Source organism: Hesperophylax consimilis, chromosome 4 (assembly GCF_061612785.1).
Source record: "Hesperophylax consimilis isolate HC1 chromosome 4, BYU_Hcon_1.0, whole genome shotgun sequence".
In the NCBI taxonomy this organism is placed as follows: domain Eukaryota; kingdom Metazoa; phylum Arthropoda; class Insecta; order Trichoptera; family Limnephilidae; genus Hesperophylax; species Hesperophylax consimilis.
This window is the reverse complement of record NC_142839.1, coordinates 42,600,032-42,621,407: the sequence shown is the minus strand read 5'-3', so window position 1 is coordinate 42,621,407 and position 21,376 is coordinate 42,600,032. Positions and strand designations below refer to the sequence as shown.

General features: G+C 41.2%; 1 protein-coding gene across 1 annotated transcript; it reads left to right on the top strand.

Annotated features, from left to right (window-relative positions):
- The first annotated feature begins 266 nt into the window (after positions 1-266).
- Positions 267-20,183, top strand: Dp (transcription factor Dp). The gene is made up of 11 exons (XM_089631490.1): positions 267-659; positions 11,521-11,651; positions 12,116-12,170; positions 12,253-12,335; positions 13,347-13,534; positions 15,634-15,802; positions 16,347-16,559; positions 18,285-18,433; positions 19,125-19,207; positions 19,296-19,379; positions 19,460-20,183. Exons 1-11 carry the CDS (start codon positions 611-613, stop codon positions 19,651-19,653), a joined length of 1,398 nt encoding a protein of 465 aa, XP_089487616.1. The 5' UTR covers positions 267-610; the 3' UTR covers positions 19,654-20,183.
- The last annotated feature ends 1,193 nt before the right edge of the window (positions 20,184-21,376 follow it).

The window sequence follows — 21,376 nt, the reverse complement described above, 5'->3', positions numbered from 1 at the left end:
ATAAAACTCACAGAGTGGGAAAATAATATATATGTTTTTTAAGTATAGTTATGTCCTTACATGAATATTATCATGAATCATAATAATGCTTCTACAACGCAATAAATCAGGCAAACTTACGTGCACAAGTGAAAGTGCTATTACGAACAGGGTTCAGCATCTTGAGAGTTGAGGCGTCATTTCAACAGATGGCAGTAGAAGATTTCGCGCCTTTTCCGGAAAGTAGCCGTGGTGGGGATCTTCCTGTACCACGTGAGTAGCGTCACCCAATCAGCTGGGTAATTCTGTGCCCGCCGCCAAGCTCGTTTTCTGGTTGTGACTTGAGTGTACCGATTAGCGTTTTCGTTTTCCTGTGATGATTTGACCAGGATTTTCTTTTGATAGTTGTATTTTGCGAAAAGTCGATATCTTCAGTAAACGGTCTAGATGTTAATCTGTTCTTTACGACTACATTATGCCTTTTTTGTTCTAAAATGTATTCGTATGAAGTCGCCATTTTGACCAAACACAAAAGTCAAAATACTAATAACTCTTTTGTAGGCATATTTTCTCAACTTTTTGTAGCTATATATGATTCTTAGGCCTCGCAGTCATTAATCGAACAACGAAAATGTCTCAGAAGAGCAATTCAGTGAATTTCCTGATACGCGATGCTAATGGTGAGTAGACAAACATTGGTGCCACGGCACAGTTGTGTGAATTTTCTTGCCGTTATAATCAACGCTTTTGGATAGGTTTATATATTTAAATTACCTTATAACTAATGATAAATATGTAGAATAGTTTCCCTCAAATAATTATATATTTCAAAAAATTACTGCGTTTCCTTTGCTTCGCTGTCAAGGCGTTTCTTCCGCCTAAACGTAACTGCCGGATAGTAAACATCGACGAATTAAATTAGAATTGCCCGCTCAACTACCTTTATTCAATTTCTACAAGTGTATTGACCATCTTCCTATTCTCGCGGCAAAACGTGCAGTATCATAGGTAATCATATAATAATTATTTTTTAAATCCTAAGCCCTGTTATTGTAGCTGTATCCCATGTACTGATAAAGAAAGATCGCGTCACGGGAATGGAAGACGGAAAAGAAAAAATATTTTAATTAATTTTAATAATAATCCCTTCACGCTGCATTGAAAATTGTATACTGACCCTTGATCCAACATGTGCATTCGGTGACATTCCGATTATGATACAGAGCCATGCATGTCATTTAAATAAAGATAACACAAAATACTTGTCGAAACTTTAAATAAAAAGGTTTAACGCGAGATTTCATACCATCTTCATTGTGGCTGTACCGTTTCTTTTTGCTGAATCCAATTGCTTATATTTTTGGGATGACTTAGTTATTTCCAACCTCAAAATGCCATGCTACATAATGAATGCACTTAGAAACCACATAATTTTACTGACCTCTGTGAATAGTTGTTTTTTAAAGATATGTAGTGACTGAAACAGGTTATTTAACTATTGCCTACTCCCTCTGTTTACAAATTGTTAATTTAAGTTAAATGTGTTCGTTTGGTTTGTAGCATTGTATGGGCCCAATTAAATAAATTTTAAATTAAAAGTTTTCCATAAATCATCAAAATAATTCTAGTAGTAAATTCGCATTGAACAATGAATGGAAATGGTTCGTAGACGACTGGTTCAAAGCTTTCCATTCAGACGTCGTCGGTTCAATCCTCCTAGCTAAGTCATCGGTCATTGTGCAAGCAACATTTTTCACTTACAATGATGGAAGTAAGAGGAGTTCAAATATTGTTGGGTTATTTGTAACCTGGGAATGTTTGTCTTTCTTTAAAAAAAAAAAGGTAAAATGTTTTATGCTATTATAATATTAAGGTATTTTTATTTTGCTTAAAGTATAATAGGGTAAGCCAGCCTCCATCAAAGCCAGAGTCAAGTTAGCCTCTCAGAAGCTGGTTGTACTGTACAGGGACTTGCCCGGGGATGTTTTAGTGATATAAATCTGTACAAATCGCTAGTGTGCCCCACTGTCGAATTTGGCTGCCACCCTGGGTTTGGAACCCCAAAATAATTGAAAAACCCTCAACAAGAAAAATGGGCGGCCCGTTTGTTACAAACGGATTGCAATCTCTAGGGCACAGGTGGGAATGCTGTCCTCGTTCTACTGATATTGATGAATTCATTCCGTTTAACATTGACGGGAAACATGTCAAATGCACAGTCAATATTTGTACATGCTAGGCATTTGCCAAATGATACCGGGTTGTTTCTATGGCTTGGCTGTGTTTTCCCCCTTCTACAATATGGGTCTCTTCAAGACATGTTCACTCCCTCGTCAACAAGACCCACCACACTGCATCCCCAAAGATGTCAAAGGCCTTAAGCGGATGGGGGGGAAAGATAACCTGTTAGTTAATCCTTAGCGCTACACATTGAAATGCACCATTAAGGTACGATTCTGAGGCTAGCCGCAGACTGTGAACCGCAACGGCAGACCGCAGACTCAATGCTAAATGTTACAATAATTATTATTATCATATCATCTCACCGCTGACCTCGGAATCGTACCTTAAAATAGGGTATTTTGAAGGAATTTAAATAAAAAAATCATACAAACTACAAAAATAAAAACTACACATTTCAATGCACCATAAGATAGGCACTATCTCCTCGAACTATAATATAATATTGTAGTACTTAGTTGATCACTGTCTGGTTGTTAAGCTTCTTCCAGTTGTAAAGGCTCCTTGTATTTCCAGTTAAAGGTGGGTTTCTTTTGCACGGCCTTAAATGGCTGCCAAGTTGCAATACCCAACCACAATTCAAATTGCAATAGATAAGCCCAAAATGCGAAGTTTAAAAATGGATAAATGTAATAATATTATTTCTGGATTGGAATAATGATGTTTGTGTTCATATGACGCCGTTTTTTCGCGCCTTAAGTACGTTTCGTGTTTGTGCTGTGCTTAAAAACCAACTTTAAGTGCAAAAATCATAGTTTATTCCCTAGCCTTTATAAATATACTGTTTGCGAGAAATTAACTCATAGTTTTATCGTGTCTATCAGTGTTTTGTCGTCTTTTAATTGTGATTGTTGCGCAAATGAGTGACATCGAAAATAATGACGCGGCGTCGGTCGGCAACAGCGACCAAACGCAAGATTCCCGGAAGCGCCGACGCGAAGATTCGGACTCAGATTCCTCGTCCAGTCAGAGGGGTTACAGACACCTGGACACGCGAGTTGAACGACTGACGCAACAGGTGTCCGCTCTGACGGACGCCCTAATGGGCAGTCGCGTAGAACTCGAGGAATATCCGGGGAGAGAAGACCCCGCTGAAGGTACACGGAGGGAAGGATCGGGGTTCATAGAACTTCCCGCCAGCCTAGCCGCCCAGAAGAACATTCTGGAGTTCGGAAACCCGAGCACCGTGGTGAAAGAGGCACCGATCCGGAAAGCGGACGCGAGAAGAGTGGGAGTTATTTCGGCTCTTCAGCATTTTAACTCGGAGGAATGGTCGCGGGTTCGCTACGCCGAAACCCAAAAGGCTTACACCGCCACGCCTGCCTTCGTAGAGCTGGAGGTGAATGAAGAGCTGAAGAGGCTCGACAAGAACAGCTCTTTTGCACCAGCCCTGGATCGTTCCCTGGGAGCTCTCTCGAATGCCATCCTATCACAAACGGAGGCAGTAAAAGGGAATATGCAGACGCTGGTAAACTGGGCAGCCGATCCCGGCACCTGCTTGACCCCTTCGACCCTGTTCGAGAAAATCCAGGAGATGTTCGCCAAGGAATCCCCATACAGTAGGATTACGGACGACGTCCTACAAATTGTATGTGGAAGGCGAACTGAGTGTCTCCAAAGTAGGCGAAAGGCCCTGTTGGAGGGAATAACAGACCCCTTTACCAGGGAAGGCCTCGCCAGGATCCCACCGAGCTCCAGTCACCTCTTTGATAAAGAGGAACTTGCGGCCTATATATTGGCAAACGGGGGACGAGACAAGGTTGTCAGTGTCGCACCTTTGTCCTATACCCCCCGTCAACCACAACCCTCTACCTCACAAATGGCAAGGCCGGTGAGGGAAGCTCCACCCTCACTCCCTAGAAAGCCCTTTCGACCCGCTCCTAGGCCAGAGAAAGATAGGACACATCGCCAGCCCACCAAGAAGCAAGAGCCCTCTCGCAAGTCGACTAGCGATCGGGGTAGGAGGCGATGGAGGTGACTGGAGGCCAGAGCCCTTCCGGGGAGGACGCCTGAAGGCATATCGGGAGGTGTGGAGGGAGTTGGGGGCGTCACCACTAATCCTGAACATCCTGGAAGGAGCAAGGATTCACTTTGTGTCCAAACCTCCTCTGGCTCTTCCATCAGCCGAGCTCAGGCAGAACTTCAGGACAAAGTCGTCTTCAGACATGACCGCGCACATCGAAATGATGAAAGCGTCAAAGATTCTGGAGGCAGCAGACGACTCTCCGAGCTTCCTGTCAGGTATGTTCCTTACCTCCAAATCAGACCACACCTTCAGACCCATCTTCAACTTGAAGGCCTTGAACGTCTTCATAGATTCAAAGCCCTTCAAACTTTTCAGCCATTTTCGGGTTCCGGAATTCCTCCAACCCGACGATTGGATGATAAAAGTAGACCTCTCCCAGGCTTATTTCCACGTGCCGATCGCAAGATCACACCGGAAATTCCTGCGCCTCGTCTACAATGGAGAACTCCTTCAGATGACGTGTCTGCCCTTCGGCCTGTCATCAGCGCCAAGGATCTTCTCGCTGCTCTCAAACTGGGTAGCGGAGCTGCTAAGAAGGAAGGGACTGAGGACAGTAGTCTACCTAGACGACTTCTTAGTAGCAAACCAGTGCAGAGAACACCTGGCCCGCCAAGTCGTTATTATAGTGCACACACTTCAACAACTAGGTTGGTGCATAAACCTGGAGAAATGCATCCTGACGCCCACGCAAAAGTTGGAGTTCCTGGGCATAACATGGGACACGAGAGCAGACCAAAAGTCTCTCTCCGACCGCAAGTGCTCTGGTCTACGCCAAGCCTTACAGGTTCCCTTGGAAGTCGGCAGTTGCTCTCCCAGGCAGGCTCTAGGTCTCCTGGGAAGACTCAACTTTGCAAATTTCGTGATCCCTCGTGGTCGCTTGCATTGCCGCAGACTGCAGAGGTTCAGCCGCCACATACAGCATCTGAAACCGTCTCGGCCGGTTGCTCTGTCCACCGCAGCACTGCAGGACATACAGTGGTGGCTAGGGGCCATCGGAAGCACGAGCCCAATTCAACCCCTCTCATTCCATCACTTCCTGACGACAGATGCAGCGGACACAGGATGGGGAGGACAGCTAGACGACACCACAGTTGCGGGTCATTGGACGGGGGAGCAGGCACTATGGCACTCAAACCGGAAGGAAGCATATGCCGTGTTAGCGGTCATCAAAGACCAAGCTCATCTCCTGGCAGGGACAAATGTCTTACTACAGACGGACAACAAGACAGTTGTGGCTTACGTCAACAAGGAAGGGGGCACAAAATCCCTTGCCCTTCTAGAAACCACGCGGGAGTTACTAGATTTCGTAGACCAGATGGAGATATCTCTGACAGCCCAATACATTCCAGGAAGATTCAACGGAATTGCGGACCGTCTCTCTCGGGGCGCACAGCTCCCAGAGTGGCACCTACTAAGTCCGGTGACAGAAAAGATATTTGGAAAATGGGGTTGCCCTCAAATAGACCTGTTCGCTTCAGCCACGGCTCACGTGGTACCAACCTACGTATCCAGAGACTCAAGCGACTGCTCAGCTTGCTTTCCCAACGCGTTCAGTCGACCTTGGGACTACAATCTAGCATGGGTATTCCCTCCGCCAAATCTCGTTCCGAGAGTGCTAGCACACTTAAATCAGGCGAGGGGCATGTTTCTGCTAGTCGTTCCAAAATGGGAGAGGACCTTCTGGAGAAGCGACCTAAAACAGCGAACAGACGAACCCCCAATGCGCCTGCAAAATCTAGAGGGAGTCCTAATAGACACGTCGACAGGACTGCCTCCTCCCAGGATCCAGGATCTGGAACTAGAGGTGTGGAGAATTGCGGGTGGGATCAAGCCCTCACATCTTGGAGTCGGGAAGAACGCCAACTCCTCAACTCATCCTGGAGAGAGTCTACACTGAAGACTTACAAACCTGCATGGGATAGGTGGCGTAGATGGGGCACGCAGAACGGCGTGGATGTCAACAATCCCCCACCAACAATGGTCGCCAGGTATCTAGCCCACTTATTTGTTCGAGAAGGTCTAGCCCCTAAGACCATTCAGGTCCACAAATCAGCCATCGTCACATTTTGCGGCCCAGCTCAGAATGCGAGAAAAATCAGTTCTGATTTTCTGGTGAGACACGTTCTCAAGGCAATCTCAATGGCACGAGGAATCAAAGAGAAAGCCCCCATCTGGGACCCAAGACAGGTGGTAGACTGGTTGGTCAAGAATCCCCCCGCAGAAGACTCACTATTTGAAGCATCACGGAGGGCAGCAATACTTCTCGTCTTGGCGTCAGGCAGGAGAGTTCATGATTTAACTCTCCTAAGAGTTACCCCAGACCATTTTATCGACAAGAGGAGTACGATCACCTTGTGGCCAGTTTTCGGAGCAAAGACCGATTCAGCCAAACACAAACAGTCAGGCTGGAAATTGACGGGTCCAGAAAAAGACAACATCAACCCACTTAAATGGTTGAGGAAAGTTGTTGCTCTCTCTAAAGCCAGAAGAGGCCCGCTACTAAAGCACCTGTTTGTGACCACATCAGGAGAGGCAAAACCTGCAACGCAGACAATAATAGGGGGGTGGATTAAATCAGTCCTCAGAGAAGCAGGAGTCCACGCAACCCCAGGAAGTGTACGCTCGGCTGTAGCCTCTCTAAACTGGTTGGAAGACTATCCTATAGAGGAGATACTCGCAAGAGGGAATTGGAAATCTGAGCACACCTTCCGGAAATTCTACCGAAGGGAGGTCGCTCACTCGGGTAGCGAACACCTCCAGTGCTCAATGGCTCCATTCTTTACTCCAGTTTAAATAGCATCACATATAACGCAAGTTTCAGATCACCAGGTGAGAGCAGACACATCTCATAATGGATTCCAGGCATCGATTAGGAACACAAAATAGAATAATTTTACCTACCAATAAAATTTATATTTTGTTTCCATCGATGCCTGGAATCCAGGTAATCCCTACCTGGTGCATTACGAGTCATATGAACACAAACATCACGTGACCTGAAATGCGCGTCACTACAGTGTTGCCAGTAGGGAGAAAAAGTGTGGCAAGTGGAGAAAAAGGGCAAATATAGGGAATAAACACGCGCGAAACGTAAATAAAAGGGCGAAAGAGCAAGCTCTCTCTCATAATGGGAGGTGTGGAGGGAGTTGGGGGCGTCACCACTAATCCTGAACATCCTGGAAGGAGCAAGGATTCACTTTGTGTCCAAACCTCCTCTGGCTCTTCCATCAGCCGAGCTCAGGCAGAACTTCAGGACAAAGTCGTCTTCAGACATGACCGCGCACATCGAAATGATGAAAGCGTCAAAGATTCTGGAGGCAGCAGACGACTCTCCGAGCTTCCTGTCAGGTATGTTCCTTACCTCCAAATCAGACCACACCTTCAGACCCATCTTCAACTTGAAGGCCTTGAACGTCTTCATAGATTCAAAGCCCTTCAAACTTTTCAGCCATTTTCGGGTTCCGGAATTCCTCCAACCCGACGATTGGATGATAAAAGTAGACCTCTCCCAGGCTTATTTCCACGTGCCGATCGCAAGATCACACCGGAAATTCCTGCGCCTCGTCTACAATGGAGAACTCCTTCAGATGACGTGTCTGCCCTTCGGCCTGTCATCAGCGCCAAGGATCTTCTCGCTGCTCTCAAACTGGGTAGCGGAGCTGCTAAGAAGGAAGGGACTGAGGACAGTAGTCTACCTAGACGACTTCTTAGTAGCAAACCAGTGCAGAGAACACCTGGCCCGCCAAGTCGTTATTATAGTGCACACACTTCAACAACTAGGTTGGTGCATAAACCTGGAGAAATGCATCCTGACGCCCACGCAAAAGTTGGAGTTCCTGGGCATAACATGGGACACGAGAGCAGACCAAAAGTCTCTCTCCGACCGCAAGTGCTCTGGTCTACGCCAAGCCTTACAGGTTCCCTTGGAAGTCGGCAGTTGCTCTCCCAGGCAGGCTCTAGGTCTCCTGGGAAGACTCAACTTTGCAAATTTCGTGATCCCTCGTGGTCGCTTGCATTGCCGCAGACTGCAGAGGTTCAGCCGCCACATACAGCATCTGAAACCGTCTCGGCCGGTTGCTCTGTCCACCGCAGCACTGCAGGACATACAGTGGTGGCTAGGGGCCATCGGAAGCACGAGCCCAATTCAACCCCTCTCATTCCATCACTTCCTGACGACAGATGCAGCGGACACAGGATGGGGAGGACAGCTAGACGACACCACAGTTGCGGGTCATTGGACGGGGGAGCAGGCACTATGGCACTCAAACCGGAAGGAAGCATATGCCGTGTTAGCGGTCATCAAAGACCAAGCTCATCTCCTGGCAGGGACAAATGTCTTACTACAGACGGACAACAAGACAGTTGTGGCTTACGTCAACAAGGAAGGGGGCACAAAATCCCTTGCCCTTCTAGAAACCACGCGGGAGTTACTAGATTTCGTAGACCAGATGGAGATATCTCTGACAGCCCAATACATTCCAGGAAGATTCAACGGAATTGCGGACCGTCTCTCTCGGGGCGCACAGCTCCCAGAGTGGCACCTACTAAGTCCGGTGACAGAAAAGATATTTGGAAAATGGGGTTGCCCTCAAATAGACCTGTTCGCTTCAGCCACGGCTCACGTGGTACCAACCTACGTATCCAGAGACTCAAGCGACTGCTCAGCTTGCTTTCCCAACGCGTTCAGTCGACCTTGGGACTACAATCTAGCATGGGTATTCCCTCCGCCAAATCTCGTTCCGAGAGTGCTAGCACACTTAAATCAGGCGAGGGGCATGTTTCTGCTAGTCGTTCCAAAATGGGAGAGGACCTTCTGGAGAAGCGACCTAAAACAGCGAACAGACGAACCCCCAATGCGCCTGCAAAATCTAGAGGGAGTCCTAATAGACACGTCGACAGGACTGCCTCCTCCCAGGATCCAGGATCTGGAACTAGAGGTGTGGAGAATTGCGGGTGGGATCAAGCCCTCACATCTTGGAGTCGGGAAGAACGCCAACTCCTCAACTCATCCTGGAGAGAGTCTACACTGAAGACTTACAAACCTGCATGGGATAGGTGGCGTAGATGGGGCACGCAGAACGGCGTGGATGTCAACAATCCCCCACCAACAATGGTCGCCAGGTATCTAGCCCACTTATTTGTTCGAGAAGGTCTAGCCCCTAAGACCATTCAGGTCCACAAATCAGCCATCGTCACATTTTGCGGCCCAGCTCAGAATGCGAGAAAAATCAGTTCTGATTTTCTGGTGAGACACGTTCTCAAGGCAATCTCAATGGCACGAGGAATCAAAGAGAAAGCCCCCATCTGGGACCCAAGACAGGTGGTAGACTGGTTGGTCAAGAATCCCCCCGCAGAAGACTCACTATTTGAAGCATCACGGAGGGCAGCAATACTTCTCGTCTTGGCGTCAGGCAGGAGAGTTCATGATTTAACTCTCCTAAGAGTTACCCCAGACCATTTTATCGACAAGAGGAGTACGATCACCTTGTGGCCAGTTTTCGGAGCAAAGACCGATTCAGCCAAACACAAACAGTCAGGCTGGAAATTGACGGGTCCAGAAAAAGACAACATCAACCCACTTAAATGGTTGAGGAAAGTTGTTGCTCTCTCTAAAGCCAGAAGAGGCCCGCTACTAAAGCACCTGTTTGTGACCACATCAGGAGAGGCAAAACCTGCAACGCAGACAATAATAGGGGGGTGGATTAAATCAGTCCTCAGAGAAGCAGGAGTCCACGCAACCCCAGGAAGTGTACGCTCGGCTGTAGCCTCTCTAAACTGGTTGGAAGACTATCCTATAGAGGAGATACTCGCAAGAGGGAATTGGAAATCTGAGCACACCTTCCGGAAATTCTACCGAAGGGAGGTCGCTCACTCGGGTAGCGAACACCTCCAGTGCTCAATGGCTCCATTCTTTACTCCAGTTTAAATAGCATCACATATAACGCAAGTTTCAGATCACCAGGTGAGAGCAGACACATCTCATAATGGATTCCAGGCATCGATTAGGAACACAAAATAGAATAATTTTACCTACCAATAAAATTTATATTTTGTTTCCATCGATGCCTGGAATCCAGGTAATCCCTACCTGGTGCATTACGAGTCATATGAACACAAACATCACGTGACCTGAAATGCGCGTCACTACAGTGTTGCCAGTAGGGAGAAAAAGTGTGGCAAGTGGAGAAAAAGGGCAAATATAGGGAATAAACACGCGCGAAACGTAAATAAAAGGGCGAAAGAGCAAGCTCTCTCTCATAATGGATTCCAGGCATCGATGGAAACAAAATATAAATTTTATTGGTAGGTAAAATTATTCTATTATTTATTTTTCAAATTTAAGTATGGAAGTTACATTCCACTTTACAGAGGAGTGCTGCCAACCTTACTGTTTTGTAGTTATAACAATAGGGTAATTATAATTTTTGACTGTTTGGGATTTTAAATTATTGTTTCGGTTGCCTGCTTAGTAACTCCGATCAGCTGTTAGGCAATACTCTATTTTAATACAAGCTCTGGCCTTGGTAGATGGTAAATTACAATATGTACTCATAAGACAATCATTATGTTTGAGCCCCTACATAACAAAATTATGTGAAATAGAGTGATTGCATACACATTTATTATATCATCCATATTATACAATTAACCTTCACAGAGTCATGCTATAATGTCTACCCTGTCGCTAAATATTGTAATTCCTTGTTTTAAAAACTAAAATAGAACTCAGATAATAAAAGAAGAAATGCCTTTATTGTAATTCAACCATGAAACCCAAAAAAGCATTTCTCGAAAAATAGAAGTTGAGGCACAATGGTATGCAGGTTTTCAGATTTTTAAATTATCACCTTGTGGAGACCGTGCTGTCTTAATTAGTTGCCTTTCTGATCTCATGCCCTGAATCCCTTTATTAGGAACTTTTTACCATTTCTGTAAAGCTGACTATTTGTAGACCGGAATAAATCTGATTTCACCAACTGATGAAGGACTCCAGTCGAATCTGACCTTTCGAAGGAGTTGCTAAAGTGCCAAGCGTATCGGAGAGTGTATTTGATGAAAATACCGAACAAGCATTGCTAAATAAATCTTCATACCAAGTGCTATTCATTCTAAGACTTATGGTGCACCAAACATGTTTTGTTCTGAAGAAGGGGTAGATAAGTCTTTAGGCGTTGATTATCGGAACAATATTCGTCTGAATGCTAGCCGAGCGCCCCTACCCACATGACTATCGACCACCTCTATATTCTATATGAATTAATTGAACCTTGCAGGACAACCTCAGATGATAAAAGTGGTGCAGAGCTCCCCAACAACGAAGCAGGCTGTGGGGCAGATGCAGATGGCTCCGGGAGGAGTGAAGACTTACTTCAAGGTGCCCGGCCAGCCCGACACTAGCGCTCAGGTTACCACCATTTTCAAAACTCTTTACTATCAAATTTCCACCAATTTATTTTACGGATATACTGATTATTTTTAATCAACACAAATTGATATTATTAGAATGTGCGTCCTCGGTCATCCAGCTTTGAACATAAGCCTCCCTCATGTCTCCTGTTTTGCTGATTCCTGGCAACTCTCGCCATCTAAATCTGGCAGTTCTCTTCGGGGGGGGGGGTTAGTCTGTATCTTTTGCGTTAGCTAACGAAGGTCAATTCAGCAATAAATGAGTAGCATATAACATACAAAAACAGACCCCCCCTCCCAGGAGTTCATATGTACATACTTTACACACGACTCATTTAGCACCACGTTAGCTAATGCAAAATCTCACCCCCCAGGTCATCTATCTACATATTCCTCATTTATGGGTGACCTCCGCATCTATTCCCAACGTTGTTTTTTATAAGTTTTCCTTTTTCTTTGCAGAGTAAAACAGCCCTCTACAAAGCAGTAAATGTAGCAGGATTTAAAGGTGGTTCAAGTAAGTTGTTTATGAACATATTGTATATATTTTTTATGATTTAATTGATTATGTTTTCCTAATGTGGCAATCTCTTCTACAGAAATAGTCCAGGTACCTGTTCAAACTATTGGTCAATTACAAAAAGTGGCCATTGTACCGCAATCCACAGGTCCAGTAAAAAAAGTGAGTGAAATTATTTGATGATATCTTGATTTATTAAGTTCACATTTCTATTATTTAATAGGTTATTAAAAATTTTCGTTTCTAAGTTATTTCACAAGAACATGCTATCAATTGAATCTAAATTATCTGCCTTGATTTTGCATGTTCGGGTCACACTGCCGGTAGTCAGTTCAACCCCTCAAGCCTCTGGCATATTCTGTGAGAAGATTGGAGTATTTCCGCTTTGCAATAAAATCCAAATAAGTGGAATATTTCTGAATATATCAAAAACGTAAAAACTGTTTTTGAAAGGTGGCGAAACATGCTTTCAAATTTTATTATTAGAAATACAAATAATTTTTTTTCAAATTTATGGAGTTTCATAATTTTTTCAAATTGTTGGAACAATTTTTTTCTGAGAGGTGTACATTTTAATTCTTCTGCTGTTAATTTCTTGATTTGAATATAAAGCTTGAGGTTTTCTTTTAACACCATTTATATCGTACTTCTCACCATTATGGTAAAGGAGATACAACGATCTATATGAACTGTACCCAAAAGCGAACAAATTAGCCTGAGGGGTTTTTAAATCTGGAATACCTATTTGGTGAGTGTTGTGAAGTCGAAGGAAAAGAGGGAAGTACACAGCTGGAGTGTTGTGAAGCAGAATCAGGAGAGGGAAGTACACAGCTGGAGTGTTGTGTTGCAGAATGAGGAGAGGGAAGTACACAGCTGGAGTGTTGTGAAGCAGAAGACAGAGAGGAAGTACACAGCTGGCTATTCAAACCAATTGGGAATATCTTCCACTGTGAATGAAAACAACATTTCACCAGATTTGTAACCAGTAACCTCTGGGCATGAACCTAAATAACCTGGGCTTTTTAGGTCCATGCCTCTGGGAGCCACAGATCTTACAGTTTACTATTAGCTTTAAAACATGGCAGATGTCTCAACATCGTCGCTGACTGTCATGTTTCTATCACTCCCAGTGATGTGTGAGCTTGATTAATTGGTGTATGTATTGGTTTCCAGGTACAAAATCAACAATCAAGTGTTTCGGGAGCTAACAAGGTGTTCGACTCACAACCTGTTGAGCAGCCCTCCCCTAAACAGAGCGCCCCCATGCCTCCCGTCAATGAGAACAAAAATCACATATCATCTATCTTAACCCACACCAATAGGAAGCGACATGATTCGGAAACCGATTCCCTCACCGAATAGTAAGTGCTGTAAAATCTCCTGTAACTCCTGTAAAATACAGTGTAACTCAAGTGTGTTTTACTGTATACATGTTAATAATAATAATAATAATAACATGGCATTTATATAGCGCAGTTTAGTGTTATTTCACTTCAAATGCGCTTAACTATAACAAACTTAAAAATGGTAATTCAGTATTATATGAGTTATGTTATATCCCATTGTAATCTTTCAATATTAAGATTTGTTCTGCATAATAGGGTATTTTTGTCGATTAGTAAATTTTCTATAACAATTTAAAATGGACTATTTTCGATGTGCTGCCAAAATAACATCTTTGTTTTTATTTGTGAATTCAGCGGCGTTGACATCACGCCGGGCGACGTTGGTGACAGCCGTCTTTCCAGATATTGACGTTTTGTATGTCATAATGACATAAAAAAGCCTATATCTGGTAAGACGGTCGTATCTAGTTTTAACGTCATTAATTACAAATGAAAATATTAAAATTACAATTTTTTTTGTACAATAACAGAATCAGGAAAATAAACTCTTAAATCTTCCACACATTTTTAACATTATTCATAGTTTATGAAAATACCCCATTAAGCTAGCCCAAATTAAACTTGGAACGAAGATATTGATGGGTTTTACAAGTCTGTATCTACTTTACTTGACCTAACTTTTCCATGTTTTTCATGCTTTTGTCATAATTTTTACAAATAATTTATTGGTAATTGCTTATTAATAATGTTCAATGATAATTAAAAAGTGGTATTATACATTAAAAAATACATATTATTTTATGGGGATATAATTTATAAATTAGTTCACTGCTGTAAAGTAACAGATTTGTAGATTATTTATTTATTCAATCATAGATAAGACATAAACAACTGTACGTAAGGATTTAAGATATTGATATTTTGAATAGTCAAAATTGTTTTCTGCAAATTGCATTTTTCATAACATGTTATTTTTCTAATCAGATTATTTATTTTCCGTGGAATCCAATATCATGCCATATAAACAGAATATAATTTTAATTTGAATTTCATCATTTTTGTGATGCCCACTTGCACTTGGAAAAAACCTCACTACAATTTATTTTACCATGATCACAAATTTATCAATTTGTAAAATCGCATCAAAATCAAAAATTGATTTCATATTGTGAACTTGATATTATAATTTTAAATAATATTAAGTGAGTGATGCAGAGAAAACAGCATTACTTGTTTGTTATTCATGTTCAAATCAATAATTCACTATGTGCACTTTGCATTTCACCACATATTTGTTAAATTACATTAATTTTTTCTCCATTGAATTACATATTTCAATCCCTTCCTGTGTAACTCTCATCTCTAATGTCACATCCATGTGTTAGTATGTGATAATACAATAATGGTTCCCAGCATATTTTGTCAGTTTGATTATCAAACTCACATTCCGCCCACAAGGTCAAACAATCTGCTTTATGTTGACTTGAATTGCTTTTTTGTTTGTTACCATTTTTGTATCAAATGAGATAGAAGGGTTTTTTGTTGTTGAATTAATTTAAGCTGTAAATTTGCTAAAAGCAGGGGTGTCATCGTTGAATTTAATGCCATACTATTTACATAGTCCCACTCTGTAAAGCCAAACCCAAAACATAATAAACCTGGGGTGTTAAAAACTTCTATCACATTTTTGATAACGCAGTCGAATCCATTTTGAATTTAATGTCTCCATTAAATACTGATTCTTGTCCCATTTCAGTTTTTGATCAAATTGTGATCAGCTGTCAAGCACAACGGTATTTCTGTTTACGCATGTCAGCTTATCACAAATTGATGAAAAGCTGAAATGTGGCTGAGAATTAGCGTTAAACAGGAACCCACCAAATGTAAAAAATTCAGAATGCATACAGTATACATTCAGTGCAGAGAATGTGAAGGAGTTCATCTCTACCTTGATGTTGCTTTTTGTTTTATACCTTTGGTATATCCTTTGCTAGTCTGGTCCATGGAGTAAGATGTTTATTTTTTTTTATTTGCAGGAGGTTTTTAGAGTGTCCATTAATGAGTGATTTCTCTAAAAACTTGATAATGTTAACTTGATGTGTCCTCAATTTTAGCACATCAAAGAGACGAAAAGCAGCCGACAAAGTAGGCAAGGGATTGAGGCATTTTTCAATGAAAGTTTGCGAAAAAGTGAGAAAGAAAGGTTTCACATCATATAACGAGGTGGCAGATGAATTAGTTGCAGAATTCACGGCCGGAATACATGGTTCTCCAGACAATCAGGTACAGTTCATCAGCATTTATATATTTCCTATTAATTACCATCATTATTAATATAATATCTTCACCATTCAGGCAAAAATCACCATCTCACGTGCACGAGTTGGAGATATCTAAATTTGAATATTAGAGAAATAAACTATATAACTTCGAACTTTCCGTTGCATAAACTTTAAAACCGTAATTTTCAGTTTATGTAACATAATTTTAGCTTTCAAAAATGTAAAACATTGTGGTTTGGTGACTTGCCTGAACGGCAGATGATATTGGCCACTGAACAAAAAATCACTAGCAGTGTAATCTATATCAATTTGAAAAGAATTTGTGCAAGACTTTTCGACTCCTATACCCTAGGTAGGTCAGTGAAATCGATTATCAATTGAAGAAATATTTTCGATATTTGAAATATTTTATCAATTTTAGTGAGGTCAATTTGACCTTACGCACATCAAGCACACCCACAACACACTTCTATCGATTGATACCTAACATAGTGATATTTACATATTTCATAATAGACTAATTAAAATTCATCCTTTTCTTTCAGCAATATGACCAAAAAAATATTAGAAGACGTGTCTATGATGCGTTGAACGTACTTATGGCAATGAATATAATTTCCAAAGAAAAGAAGGAAATCCGCTGGCTGGGCCTGCCCACCAACTCGATACAGGAATGCTCCACCCTGGAGAAAGAGAAGCAATACAAACTGGAGCGCATCCAGCAGAAAACGCAACAGTTGCATGACCTTATCTTACAGGTAATTACTTCAAAATGTATCTAAAAACAGCTCCTAAAGTTTTTTGTTTTTTTTAAACCTTTTAGTTGTATCGTGGGGGGTGTGGCAAACATATCGCTCAGGGAGTGAAAATTTGACCATTCAAAAACTAGGGGCCTTTGGGGAACCTAGGAGTGCTCAGGCCACCTCCGTGGACTCTTTATTTGTGGGGCCTGCAGAAGAAACCATGGAGAGTAGAGTTGAGGCCACTTCTGTGGGGCCTTCAGGAAGCGTGGACCAGGGGGAGCGGACTCTTCTATCATGGGGTTCCTTCAGGGAACCAAGGGGGAGTGGAGAACTGAGGCCACCTTGGTGGACTCTTCCCTCTCGGGGTCTTCAGGGAACTAAAGGGGTGTGGACAGGAGCTGAGGCCACCTTAGTGGACTTTTCCCTTTTGAGAACTAAGGGGGAGTGGAAAGGAGGGCAGAGGCCACCTCTGTGGGGCCTTCACGCAACCAATTGGGAGTGGACTCTTCTCTTTGTGGGGCTTTCAGGAAACCTAATGGGAGTGGAGAGCTGAGTCCACTTTTGTTCTACGGGCCTTCAGGGAACCCATAAAATAGGAATTTCTTATGGGAGAACCCTTACCGCTACAGGATTCTCCAGGGTATTCATAAACAGGGACCCTCATGGGACTTTAAACCAACTCAAAGAAATTATGTAAAATGGAAGATAGCACAATGGGCCCATTCCCAGAGTGCTCACTTAACATGTTGAGCGCCATTGTAGAAATGAAGAAAAATTACCATTTTAAATTTGAAAAAAAAAAACTCAGATGGCATCGGCGACCATCAAAACGTATTCCTTTTTTTTTTTACCAAAATTTTCCATGAAAATCAACTGCGGTCACCGGTGACCGTCATGGCGCTATGGGGGAAAAATGACGATTTTCGTTATGAGGTCACCGGTGACCTACATGGCGTTCAACGTGTTAAACTATGATTTATACTATCTCCACTTTAATAAAATAGATAAATAATCCCTTAGTCGCTGTAAAAAAAATACGGAATAGGTTTTTGGGTTCTCTGTGATACAGATTCACCAGTTTCCTTCTTGTACTACATGTTTCCCGACACTGTGTATACAGGGCGTATCAGGAATAATTTGTATGATGCCATTTTGTGTAAAAATGCCTCTAGCATGCTACTTACTCAACAGACTTAAACCACCGATTCCTGAGATTAATTGGTGTAAAAAAATGTAGATTGCATTATGTGTAGTAAACCCAACCAAATCTGTTTTGAAAAATGAAAACACAATTTAAGCACAAAACATAGTTTAAGAACACAAAGTTTGGAAAAGTTTTAGATGGGTTTGAGGTAAGATTAATGTTTTGTTGAAATTGTGTGTACAATTTAAACAGGAGATAAAACAATTCGAAAATATCATGTTCGGAATGTGTTGATTATTAATTTAATTGTATATGATTCATTTACTTCTGAACACGCAATATGTAATCAATAGTGAGATAAATAAAACCTGTGGCATTTATGTACCCCGAGTCAGAGAGATTACTACATATTATCTTTTGACCTGTTGAATGTAGTACAATAATGTCATCTTGAAACCTGTTGCTCATCTTCCATAGAAAAGTCTATTTACTAAACTATTTGCACCTGCTTTGTATTCTATGGTCTGACGATGTAAGCATTTGTAATTACGCTGTTGGTCAATGAACATAATATATTAATGACGTGTTGTTTTCAGCAAATATCTTTCAAGAGCCTTGTAGAGCGTAATAAAGCGGCAGAGAGTCGGGGGCTCACTCCGTCCCCGTCGTCTGCCATCCAATTGCCTTTCATCGTTGTCAACACCAGTGAGCAGTCACTCATAGACTGTAGTATTTCTCATGATAAGTAAGTCATAACATGTCATTATCACATCCATCCAAATGTCAAGAACAATCTTAGACTGCATATTTTTAGCACTGTTAAACCTGAATACATATTTTAATGATATGTATTCTGCAAATATTAATAATTAAGTAATCTGCAAATCTAATCTTATCTTATAGGGGATTTTTTTTGCCAGAATTTTTTTCTCTGTTAGCAGTTTGCAAGGTTCAATGGGAAACTAATAAGAAGCAATACTAGTAGTACTAATTTTTAGAGACAATTTATGACAAATTTACTTAAAAGGCAGATTTTCACTGTGCCATGTCCATTTATTTGACAGCTACAAATTGAACAATTTATTTCTAATGATATTAAGAACAATTTAGCCAAATTTGGAAAGGGTGAAATCATTACCTATGTAATTTTTTGGTGGGAGGGGGACTTCAAAGCCACGAAACAAAAACAATATCTCAAAAACTTGAGTTTGCGTACTTTAATTATGAGCAATCCAGTGGTAAAGGTCTAGAATACTGCTGCACGGGTTAATATACAAAAATTTAAAAAACAACACTTGGTTTCAACTTAATTACCACATACGGGGGTATAGTAAAATATGTTTGACTACCATGTATGATTTTATTAATTCTAAACATTTACCTGTCAGTTTGTACTGTTTAATTATTTATTTTTAATTAAAGTTCTTTATTTTCAGGACAGAATACCTTTTCAATTTCTCTGAAAAGTTCCAAATTCATGATGACATAGATATTTTGAAACGCATGGGGCTATACCTAGGTAATTATAAAATCATTTTTGCACAAACTTCATTGTTTTAAATTAGCTAAGGAAAACATTTCACTGATAAGTTGTATGTTCGTTTCAGGGTTAGATAAAGGAGAGTGTTCCGAGGCTGATTTACAAAAGGCTAAAAGTATGGTCCCCAAGTCACTAGAACATTATGTTGAACGTAAGTTATCATTTAATAATATTAAACGTCAGATTAAATAATAAAGGAGGAATGTATGTCTAGTGTTAATATTGTTTTAGAACTGGGCCAAGGAGTTGATGTGCAATTGGAGGAGTTACTAGACGTAAACAATATAAAGAGTGAAGATATATCGGAGGACGGAGACGAGCTGGAGGGTGAGGGAGAAGAGGAACTGGAAGGAGAGACATACTCGGACGAGGAGGATCAGGAGGATCAAGAGAGCTCTAGTGATGTAGACATCAACGGAGAATGAAGTCGTCTGGAATGAACACATTGCACTAATTGCCATACTTGGTATTAACGGCATACCTGCGATGCACCCAATTCGCCTCTTAATTAAGAATCCAGTTGGCTGTTGTGCCATTGAAAGAAGCCGTAACGCTCCAGTTCTAGTTCCAGTGTAAATGGACAGGTTCTGGTTCCGTTGGTCACCATCTTGTTGCGGACTGCCTTGTTTTAAATTATGAAAGTCGTCTTAAAAATGTCCAATGTCTACTTAACATTTTCACTGGTGCAAAAGTTTTAGATCTTAACAAATTTTTAAACCAATTATTTTATAAGAATTATTTCACTGGCTCGCATTAATAAAGTGAAGTTTATAAATGGATTATATTTGACGGTTTTTATTTTTATTAAGTGTTTTCTACCGCCAATGCAATTGAACCAAACTGAGAATTTTTATATGCACATGAAATTGTACTTTGCGTAGAGTACACTTAATTAACCGTTATTTGTTCGATGAAAAAATTATTGTTGAGAGTAAACTGGCCATTTTACCAACTACATTGTCTTTCATTTGAAATTTGCAAAATTAGTGGACAATCTACGATTATAATGTGTACTGCTTCCTCACTACTCGCTACAAGATGTGGAAATATTTAAAAACATTGAAGACCGGGGTTAATAAATAACCTTTTTTAATTTGTTCAAAATTGAAGCATCACACGTGAAACATGACTGACTGATCTCTGTATGAGGAGAGAGTGTCACCCAAACAACTTTAGCACAGGGTGCATTTAAACAATGTTGCGGAGTTTAGAAACAACTTTATTTTATATAGCATATCCATTCTCTGAATGATCTGCCCGTGTGATCTAAGCCAAAAAAGTGCGAGCAGAACCACAAATAATGGGATAGGAATAAACAAACTGCAAGTGGCGTTTCGCACCGTTTGCAGTTGCTTACCAATTCGTAGTTCAGCTTGTGCTTATTCTTTCCTGTTTATATGCAGTATAAGGTTGGTAACTGGCATTAAAGACTAGTTAAACAGTTGGGACTAGTGATGGACTCACATTTATTCATAGATTCCCGGGAATTATGAAGGAATTTTCATCTAAACGGTGGAATCCCCATCCCTACTACTAAATTTTATTATATTTACAAATGTATCCTATTAGAGCATTCTGAGGACAGATCTTTTAGAATTTTTGGTAAATACTGAAGATATGGGCTGTTGATATTTGCACCCGGCTGATAAGCGTGTGATGTCACGATACATACAATGATTGGCACAGCAGTACTGCAATTAAAATTATGAATTGTGTTGTCACGAAACATGATTGCATAGGTACGTTTTATGCAAATTCACCTTGACATTTTAGAGATATCGGAAACTAAACTTTTTGTCATTATAACTCTTCAAATATAACACATTTTCATTAAATAAAAATATAAAACAACCTCTTTCAGAGTAATAATAAAAAATCCTAACTTTGGAGAATTTATATTAGATCAGGGAATATTATAATGTAGTCAAGGTCTGGGGAATACATTTGCGATTCCCATCAACAAGTTGCCTGGGTGACTTGTCATTAAAACATGGTCACTCCCGCAACCAGAATTCGAATCTCGGGTTTGCTACAAATAAAAATAAAAGCAAGAGGATTTAATTACCAAATGCTAGTCTTTTTCTTGCAGTAAAAATAAGAGATAAATTTAACTAAAACGGCTCATGGGTCGGAAAGGAATCGATATAA